Source organism: Echinops telfairi, unplaced genomic scaffold, assembly GCF_000313985.2.
Source record: "Echinops telfairi isolate 266 unplaced genomic scaffold, ASM31398v2 ScPeMD7_2565;HRSCAF=3150, whole genome shotgun sequence".
Taxonomy (NCBI): Eukaryota; Metazoa; Chordata; class Mammalia; order Afrosoricida; family Tenrecidae; genus Echinops; species Echinops telfairi.
Window position 1 is genome coordinate 3,911,489 of NW_022106463.1, and position 10,451 is coordinate 3,921,939.

The 10,451-nt window shown below is 54.3% G+C and overlaps 1 protein-coding gene across 1 annotated transcript in view; it reads right to left on the bottom strand.

Moving 5' to 3' along the window:
* Window positions 1-10,451, bottom strand: part of SPATA13 (spermatogenesis associated 13) — a gene marked incomplete at its 5' end in the record, with an annotated part of 81,670 nt that overhangs the window by 14,617 nt on the left and 56,602 nt on the right. The window contains 4 exons of the mRNA XM_045293986.1: window positions 149-328; window positions 1,586-1,771; window positions 2,107-2,286; window positions 3,991-4,127. Of these exons, the coding sequence (XP_045149921.1) occupies window positions 149-328; window positions 1,586-1,771; window positions 2,107-2,286; window positions 3,991-4,127 (683 nt within the window). The remainder of the gene's footprint in view (window positions 1-148; window positions 329-1,585; window positions 1,772-2,106; window positions 2,287-3,990; window positions 4,128-10,451) is intronic.

Genomic DNA, 10,451 nt, shown 5'->3' on the forward strand with positions numbered 1-10,451 from the left:
AGGTCTTGGTTTTAATCCTCTGGACCAATCGAATGACGGGTTTCCCAGAGGACCCTTCCGTGCTGTGGAAAAGGAATCTAGGCACCAAAGAAACCAGCAGAAGGGCTCTTATTTTGGTGGGGGGGCATTTCCAAGGCGGGTGACGTACGTGGTGGAGGAAGCAGGACCCGATCTCACTTAAGTGAGGCTCCTCTTTGTTGTACTGTCTCTCCAGGTCCTTCAGGAACTTTCTTTGGAACTTGTAGATCTCTTCAATGTTCCCAAAGATAGTGGCAAGCTGGGCCGCCGTGAACATCCCCGTGTGCTTGCGACACTGGCGGATGTAACCCTGCAAGGGGGAGGGGGAGGGGAGAATCCACACGGCCATCTCTTAGTCGCCTGATAACCCAAAAGGAAATGACTCATCGCCATGGCCCTGAGCTAGATTTCGGTCGGAGGGAAAACGAAAACCTCTGCTGGCTTCTGCTGAGGGTCCCGGGAGGCACAGTGGGTTCCTGCTGGCTACGAACTTCAAGGTCCTAAGTTCGAATCCACCTTCTGCTCCCTAAGAGAGGAATGAGGCACTCCGCGCCTCTGTAAAGCCGGACAGTCTTGGAGACCCCCGGGAGCAGTTCTACCCTGTCCTACAGGGTTGCTGTGAGCCAGCCTCGACCCGAGGGCAGTGGGTCTGGCTCAGGCGGGCCCCTGCTGGTATTACTCTGTGGCCGGGACTACTCTGCCGCACATCGTTTAAAGGCAGCAGGAGAGGGGAAAGGGACCGATGGAGGGATCGATCATCCAAAAGACCGTGTAACGTTTCCAGATTAAACTCGTGAGTGGAGTTGCTGGGTTTTAGGTGCCAGGTCAACGAATAGGAAAAGTAACAGGATTGTCACACGTGCGCTAGCATGGGTAAGATTCCCATGCCTAATTCCATTTCACCGCGGAGGGAGCTGGTCATATACAGCTGGCCGCCCTGCTGAGTAGCTGGTTCCATGCTGTACACTGTTAACTGGTTCAAACCCACCCGCAAACAGACAAGGGCACCTCACCCTGGACATGGCCATTTCTCAGCCGCCTTCACCCAGCACCCGCACAACACGCCCGGCTTTTCATTGGAGGGCTGGGATCTGTTCTCGCTGGACAACACTACTCTTGGGCAGGGACGGACGCCAGTGGTCCAGGATGGAAAAGCTATACCTCTCTGGGATCGCTAAAAAACTGCTGCAGACACTAAGCCTGGTTCTCGTCACGAAGGAGCCTGGGTGGCGCAGTGGCTTCTCGTTGGGCTGCGAACCTCAAGGGCAGCAGTTTGAGCCTACTGGCCCCTCCTCGGGAGAAAGACGAGACTTTGTGCTCCCAGAGAGAACTCCAGTCTCGGCCACCCGCTGTGCTGTAGGGCCGCCGAGTCAGTCAACCGGACGGCAGTGAGATTCTCTTGCCCTGGAGTCCAGAATCTTACTGCTGGACCACACTGCCGCCACCGGGGGTATGCGGGAGGGGCACCGGCAAGAGCCAACTGCCTGGAGAGGGTGGTCTGCGCCAGGCCGGATGGGCCTGAGCCAAGGCGCATGCAAACCCCCACCCCGGCCCCCCCAGCACTCACCTCACAGATGTCCTGCAGGTGCTTGATGTACACGCGCTCCGTGTTCATGATCTCCTGGATCACGTTGGTCCTCATCTGCGGCTTGTTTTCGGAGTGCTTGGGGCGGCCGTGGCCAGGCCCCTGCTCGCGCTCCTCGCCCGGGGTGCTGGGGGAGCTCTCCGGCTGCTCCTCCTGGTTCACTCGAAGCTGCAGGCAACACGACACAGGTGGGGGGGTGGGGGTGGCGGCTGATTTAGGGGCCAGCCGTCCCCTGGGCCACGGGCTGGGCTGGCGCCGCCTGCCTGCCTCACCCTCCCTCCTTAGGGCTTCCGCCAGGTCGGATACGAGGGGCTTCGTTCGGGAGGTTTGGGGAGAGGGGCCGTTTTCTTCTCATTCCATGCGCTCTTGGAAAGGCTCCCGCCCTCCCACCCACTGGGCCCGCTCTGGATTCAGAGCCATGAGGGCAGAGCGGGTTCTGGCAGCATGACTCTGTCATCCAACCCCCCCCCACCACCACCACCACCACACACACACACACTCACCCTCACAAAGCTGGCAGGGAACCAGGCTTCCTTGTCCTCGTTCCGGCCCCACCACCAGTCCTTGTTGGCGGCCTCCAGCACCTGGATGACATCTCCGGCCTTGAAGCCCAGCTCCTGGTCATCCATGGTCACGTGGTCCCACAGGGCTTCGGCGCAGACCACACTGCCATCGCTGATGAGCTGGAGGGGCGGACACGGACACGCGGCCGGCTCAGCACGGGGTGGGGACACGCAGGGGGCAGGGGGCCGGGGGCCTGTCCCGAGCTCTGTGCTGCCCTGCTCACCGCAGGGCTGGCACCAGCGTTCTGTTGGGAGGCGGAGAGACGAGGCTGCCTGCTCTCGCAGGGATTCTCGGCCTCGGAAGCCCTCTGGGGTGGGTTTCCCCTGTGCTGTGTGCCCCCCTTCCCCGAGTTGGGATCTTCTCAACGGCAGTGGGTTTGGATCCTGGGGTGGGAAAGGGACCCCCAGTGTCGGACCCACCAGCCGTTCGTTCCACAAGAGAAAGATGGGGCAGTGTGCGCTCATTGAGTGTGACAGTTGAGGGGGATGGCCTACTCGACCTACCGGGGCTCCCTGTGAGTGGGTTTGGTTTGGGGGTACCGACGGAAAGGTCAGAGGTACCCAACCCAGAGGTGTATCAGAAGAAAGGGCTGGCTATCTACTCCCCCCACCCCCAAACTAGCCCCTGAAGACCCCACGGAGCACAGTTCTACTCTGACACACTCGGGGTTACCGTGGGTCAAAACCAAGGCCGGGGGCTCAAGGGCACCCACTGAGCGGGCACTCCGTTAACACCTAATAAAAACCAGTGACACATCTGAACTCTGAGCTCATACGAGGGGGTGTCAAAAGTTTGGGGGCAAATCCCATGATCTGCCAGCCCCATTTTCCCCACAAACTCACGGAACCTGCCCCTCCCAATGCCACGTACAAAAACACACCGGCCGCCAACATCAGGGAGCATGGCCGTGTGGGTGTTCAGGGAAGCCCAACTCCACTGAGAACAGAAACAAGGGTGGAAACATGTTTAAAAAGCCGAAACATGTCACTAGCTCGCGTCTCTGAAATCACTTCCCCAGCAAAACGGAGTCTCTGGATGTGGAGAAGCAACTGAACAGGGACTCTGAATGGTGGATACACGAGACAGCGCGACGCCAGACTGACCAGCCTGCCCATCTGCCCTCCTGCCAGCCCTGCGTGCCCACAGGGCGCAGCTCAGGGCACAGTGCTCACTGCCCGTGTGAGACGTGGAAAGGATGTCTGTGGTCAGAGGCCGGGCGGCCAGTTGACGTTTAGTCAATCGCCAGCATGTTCTCAGTCCCTCCCTTGTCAAAAAGAACTTCCAGGGGGGGCCACCTGGACCCTCATCAAGCACTAATCACCTGCTTGCTGCCTGGCGGGTTCTGACTCACAGCGAGCCTCTAGGGCGGAGCAGAACTGCCCTGTGGGTTTCCCAGGTCAGGACTCTTTAAGGGAGCCAGCGGCCTCCCCTTTCTCCGGCAGACAGCCGCAGAGCAGCAGGTGGGTGGTTTGCACCGCTGCTGGCCTTGTGGTGGGCAGGCAGATACGTCACTCGCTAATGCCACTCTCACAAGGGGTGACAGCTTTTCGCACAGGGAAACGCCTTGCCCGCATGCCCACGGCCTGCTGCTGCCCTCTCGAAGGGGGCGCCCTGGAGCCATCTGGAAAGCTCCAGGTGCCATGGCCTTTCCTTGGCAGCAAATCGGGGCTGCTCGAATCAGAGGTCGGGGTTTTAGACCCCGATTTCCTTTACAACCTGACAAAACGGCAGGCAGGCGAGCATGCAGGGCAGTGTCTGGGTGTGGAGCGAGCACGGGGGCAGGGGACGGGAGGGGCAGTTGGCCTCACGCATGCCGCACGCACCTCATTGATGGCTAGCTGCTCCCCGCCGGGCTGCAGGTAACGAGGCGTGGCCTGGCAGAGTTCCTCATAGCTGTAGTCCTCCTCGCTCCCGTTGTCGTCCACTAGGGCTGAGGGCTCAGGACCGCCATCTGCTGAGACTGGAATGAGAGGGGTGGCCCGGCTTCTAAGGCATGGCCAGCGCTGGCTTCTCTTGAGGCCACGCGGCGACACCACCCTCCAGTGGAAGGCAGACGGCTGGTCAGCCACCCCAAGAACGTCTCCTAACATGTCTGTGTCCTGAGGGCCGTGTGGGTGCCAGGACACGGCTATTCCCTGTTTCCGAGAGGGTGGCCAGCAGGTACTTACACGCTCAAGGATCAGGATTGGCAATGAGCAAGGCAGTGGGCTTGGTGGTGGATTTAAACCTGTCCCCCCACCCCCAGTGTGTTTTGAATTCCTGGCAGAGTAGACCTTCTCCAAAGGGGTTCAAAGGCAGTATGCATCTTCACAGACCAGGGATGGATGGCAAGGGGGCTTCAGAAAGTTCGTGGAGTAAAAATGGAAAGGACAGAGCGTGGCATGTCCCCCACAAACTTTCCGACACCCCCCCCTCCTGTGTGATGTAGCAAACAAAACAGAAACCTATGGGGGGAGCTGCAGGGGAGCTCATAAGGATGAGTTAAGAGCGAGGAACATGTTCTACGACGGATTGTGGTGTTGATCCCACACCCTTCTCGATGTGACGGAGCTGCTGAAAGATACGACATGTGAATGATGTGCCCATAAAGCGAATTAAAAAGAACACACCGTAAGTATAGATAATGTTTCCAAGAAATGTGCTAACAGATCTGACAAGGGGGGAGTTCAGACCGTCCAGGAGGAAAGCGAAGTCTTAGGTTCATCGCTTACCTTGCAAGATGATTACTGTATTATTAGCATTCAAAGGTCCTAGTAGCGTGATAAGATAAAACAGATAGTCATTCTTCTCATTTGTTCATAAGCCAGAGGATTACGCGCTCAAGGATCGGGATTAGCAATGAGCAAGGCAGTGGGCTTGGTGGTGGATTTAAACATGCCCCCCCCCCAAAAAAAGAGTGTGTTTTGAATTCCTGCCACAGAGCAGAACTGCTTCAACAGCAGTACGCATCTTCACGGGGCAGACCGCCTCCTCGCGCTCCCCCAGGGCTGCCGGTGGGTTTGGGTAGCAGCCCGGTCTATGTGGCATTGACTTGGTGGCAGTGGGCTTGGTGGCTCTGTTTTGTGTTGATGGGTGTGGTCTTGTTTGGAAATGAGGGTTTTCTTTCCCCGTGTGGCTGAAGCCAGGCTGCTGCTGGGTGGAGCCCAGACCCGATCACTTCTGAGTTCTGTAAGGAGCAGACTGGACCCAAAACGCACATGAGGGCAGGCAGACACCACTCTAGGGCCGTCTATCAACTACAGCACCAGGTGACTCAGACAAGCACCTTTACCAGAAAGAGACAGGTGTGTGTGTGTGTTTAAAACACTGATGTTTTATTTATTTCAAGCATCACACATAGATAACCATCCTAAAAAAAACAATACAATAACACACAAAATCAATTTGTCTACCTTGATGTTAGGTCTCCTTTAAGCAATAAGCAGCAGCCCTGGTGGCACAGTGGTTCTCTGCCGGGCAGTTCAAAACTTATCAGCTGCTCCACTGGGAGAAAGAGGCGGCTTTCTCCGCCCATAAAGGGTGACAGTCTCAGAAACTCACCGGGGCAGCTCTACCCTGTCCTATCGGGTTCGCCGAGTCACAAATGTCTTGATGGCAGTGAGTTTTCGTTGTTGTCTGAAGCAGGAAGCAGCCTTGGTGGCACAGTACATAGTGTGCTGGGCTGCTAGCTGCAAGTTCAGCAGTTTGAAACCACCGGGCGTTCTGAGGGAGAAAGAGGAGGCTTTCTACTCTTGCAACAATTTCTAGTTTTGAAATCCACAGGAGCCCTTTTACTCCAACCTACAGGGTAGCTGTGAGGAGGCAACGGCTCGATGGCAGAGAATTTATGTTGGTTTTGCAGCAGCAAGGAGAGAACGATGCTGTCTTAAATCCTGACCAGAGCTGAGGGCATGGAAGTCGAGTGAACAGACTAGGTTATAGGAATGGGATGACACATGGCCTCTTCTCCAAACAAGAGAAAGCTGGACTTTTAAGTTTATCTTGTGCTGCGTAGGTGCTCTGGAGCGTGCTCTGCCTCACAGCGACCCTGGAATGAGAAACGGCCTTGTCCCCTGCCACGCTCACTACCTTTCCTGTGTGTGAGCCCTGTTGCAAGCCCTGTGTCAATCCCTCACGCTGAGGGCCTCCCTCGTTCCTGCTGACCCTCGACTGTACCCCGAGCACGAGGTCCTTCTGCAGGGACCGGCCCCTCCTGATGACAAGTCCAACGCTATTGTGAGCTGAAGTCTCTCCATCCTGGCTTCTAGGAGCAGTCTTCCAACACAGATGTTTGCTTTCCTAGCAGCCCACCGCACATCTTTAATAGTCCTTGTCAGTACATAGCCGAGAGGCAGCCGTTCTCCCTCGGGTTTCCTTACTCGTTGTTCAGTTGTTAAACGCACACGAGGTGAGTGAAAAAACCACGGGTTGGGTTAGGCACTGCGATAAATGGCGAAGGAGCTGGCTTCCCTATTGCTGCGAGGCCGGGGTCAGGCATGCCTACCCGCTCCATTCTTCGCCAACCGTTCCTCCCCTGCCACTCGGCATCGCTTTTGGGTTTGGTAATTCGTTGAATTGGCCAAACAGAACCCACAGACATTAACGCACAATTAAATGGGTTTATTAGGGAAGTTAATGGGTGACCATAAATCAGGATCCGCATACAGCAAGGGTACAGTTTGCTGATACCTGGGGTCTGCTGAGTCAGTAGCTGCATCTCTCTGATTCTCAGTCTCACAGCCACCTGGTAGCCACGTCTCTCCGGTTCTTAGTCTCTCAGCCGTGTGGTTCCTTGGCCTTTCCCTCTATGGGCCAGGAAGCAAGCCTGCCTGTCACTCCGTCCACGGTTCCATAGTCTCCAGCCAGATAAGGTGAAGGTCGCCAGTCAGGGCCACAGTCTGTGATGTACCTGGTCTCAGCAAGCCTCCATCACTTCAGAAGTTTTGAACCTGCTCTTCCAAGGTCCCCTGGGTTTCTCTCTTCTCTGCCGCTATTTCAAACCTGGCTCTTCCTTACAGCCAGGGCATTGGTAATGAACCAACTGATCCCCTCTATTAAGGATTACACGGCGCTATCCCATCATTTGGTTACAGAGGCTTGGGTAGAAAAGCCAGGTTAAGAAATTTTGCTCCCCCACAGACACGCATTAGACTTCAAAGTGACATTTCTACACCCTCTCACTGTAAAGAGATCTTTTGCAGCCGTTTTGCCCAATGAAATGCAAGTTTTGATATTCCGACTGCTGCTTCGGTGAGCCCTGATGGAGGATCCACTGAAAACAAACCATTTGAGAACTTCCATCTTTTCTCCCTCTATCGGCGTTGCTGATTGTTCCAGCTGTAAGGAAGTCTGTTTTATACTGAGATGTAATCCACATTGAAGGACGAGTAAGTACTTCAAGTGCCCACTGCTTTAGGGAAGCGGGTTGTGTCTCCTGTGTATCACAGGTTGTGTAACTGGGTTTTCTTCCCAAGCCTGATGCCAAGTTCATTTGCCCGCCTTCTCGGATGGTATGTTCACCATACAGGAAGACCGTGAACGGTACGATCTTGCAACACACAGTCCCTAACCACACAGTGTCCCCTTGTTCTGTGGGAATGGCTGCTTCCTGGTCCATCACACCTGGGCTGCAGAGTCTGGGGGAAATGTCCATCGTCTTTTCATTTCATTTCCCCAGGACTTCTTGAACCCCCTAAGTATGTACGGGTTCTGCAGGAGGGAAAACAAAGCGTTCTGGAACCCAGGATCTCCGCAATGCTCTCTGTTAGGATCCACACAGTGGAAGGAGCCCCTTCGCGTCATCAATGAAACGCCGGTGTTCTGTTTTCAGTCAAGGTCTACCTGATGCTGGCAACGATGTCCCTCATGCCGCATTGTGTTAGTCCCGGCAGACTAGAGAAACAAATCCACAGAAACTCCTATGTATGTAAGAGAGGGTTTCATATAAAAGGTAATTGTACATTAAGAAAGCATCTCAACCCAGTCCAGTCCAAGCCCATAAGTCCAATATTAGCCCATATGTCAGATACCAATCTATAAAGTCCTCTTCAGACTCACAAAACATATGCAATGACACCGAATGCAGGACGATCCAGTGGCGTTGTAAGCATCTCAGCGCTGGCAGGGGTCTCTACGTGACTTCTCCAGCTTCAGAGGTCTGGTTGCATCAGGGTAGGTCCCTGTGGCTTCTCCAGCTCAGGGCACGAGCGTAGTTCCATGTGTCTTGTGAGCTGCAATGTCTCCCAGAGATTGTCTCCAGCCTCCAAGGAGGAAACCAGGATTTCCCAGAATTCTCAGGAGAAGGCCATGCCCACAGAGAGGCCTCCCTGGCTGTGATCCCATTGACAGCCTAGACGCCACCCCTTCACTCGTAATCCTCTCAAATTGACACCAGAGTATGTCACTACCATGCACATCCTCTTCTGAATTCAGCTCGAATTGCTGGCCGCTCCCTGCTGATGTACGGCTGCCATCTTTTTGGTGTGTGTACTCAATTCTTCTTTTTATTTTTTTATATCACTTGATTGGGGGCTCATGCAGCTCTTATCACAATCCATACATCCATCGGTTGTGCCAGGCACATATGTACATTTGCTGCCGTCATCCTTTCTACTTGAGCCCTGACTGCCATCGTTTTTGAGCGTTACTTGCAAGCCTGTGATACGAAGGAAGAGTGCTCAGCGCTCCCGCATGCTGTTGGGTCACCTTTCTCTGGACTGGGCGTACTATGGACCTCTCCTGGGCACTTTCGCCCCGTAGCTGTCTTCCTAATTTCTTAAGCATAATGAGCGCGCACCCCTACATGTCACTTGAGATTCCATCTGCTCCTCATGCCTCTTGGCTCACCAACGCCTTCAGTGCGGCTTAGACGTCTACCTCCAGGAACGTCTGCATGTTCCACTGGCAAAGCTCTGGTTTTCCTGACCTCTGACCCTTCCATCTTTGCTTGAGAATAATGGTTCACCAATTGGCTTCATATTTAAACACACAAACAAAAAAATCAATACCCAACCAATCAAACTCACGTCCATTTTCAACTCACTGCACCCTATGTGACGGGGGTTTCTGAGACTTTAAATCTTTACATGCACTAGGGAGCCTTGTCTGTCTTCTGGCGAGTGGGGCTGGTGGGTTTGAACCGCTAACCCTGTGGTTAGGCAGCTCAGCGACTAGCCCACTGTGCCACCAGGGCTCCTGTTTTAAAGGAGCACCGCACTTGGGGGAGAGGGTCATCTTTATTTTGTGAGCTAACCTGTCATGTAGCTAGAGGTGATCTGGGGGGGCGGGTGTTTGGGCTCCAGGTTTATGGGGCATCTGAGAGCAATAGTCTCAGGGAGTCCCCTAGCCTCACCTGGTCCGGGACATCTGGTATTCTGGGAGCCTACCAGAGCTCTTCTTTTTTTTCTTTCTGCAGAATCCAGAAGGAGCCCCGGTGGCTTAGTGCTTGTTCACCAGCTGCTAGTTTCAGGGTCAGCAGTTTGAAACCACCACCGCTCCCATGGAGAAAGAAGAGGCTTTCAACTCCTGTAAGGGGTTATAGCCTGGGAAACTACAGGGGCAGTTCTACCCTGTCCTATCGGGTCGCTATGAGTCGGCATGGCTTCCCTGGCCGAGACCCACACATATGTGTATCTGTCAGGATCCACCTATTGTGATTCAGAACAGATGTGCATTCTTTCCCTCAAGCTTGACAATCTAGTAACTTTACTCTCAGAGAGGAGCCCAAATCGGTAGTTCAAACCCAACCAGGTGGGAAGAACTGGGGCTCTGCTTCCTGTAAAGTTCACAGCATATGGGGCAGTTGTACTTGGCCCTATGGCCTAGGGTCACTATGAGTCACAACTGATCCCACGGCAATGGGCTTTTGTTTGGCTTTGTGGTTTTACCCTCGGGGGACAGGTCTCCGTCCTAACCTCAAGGGCTTTAAAAAGAAACAGTTTCCAAAATAGTCCCTCCGATTCATATATGGAAACAATGAAAAATAAAAGGTTTTGTTCAGCACTGATAATCACCGGTGGTGATACATACAGAACATAAGTCATAAAAGCTCACTATCTGACCGTGACTCATAGCGACCTATTAGGGAGGGCATTGCTCCTGCAGGGTTTCTTTTTGTGAAATCTTTTGCGCATCATCTCTCTCCATCAAAATAAACCGCAGGAAACAGGAACTGAGTTCGCCACAATGTGCTGAAACCCGAAACCCTGTGTCTGGGAGCCACTGCCCCACCCCGGTGCAGAACGAGGCTTCTGAGTTGGCAAAGCCAGGGGTGAAGGGCTTCCTGGGCCCTGAATCTTAGCAGTAA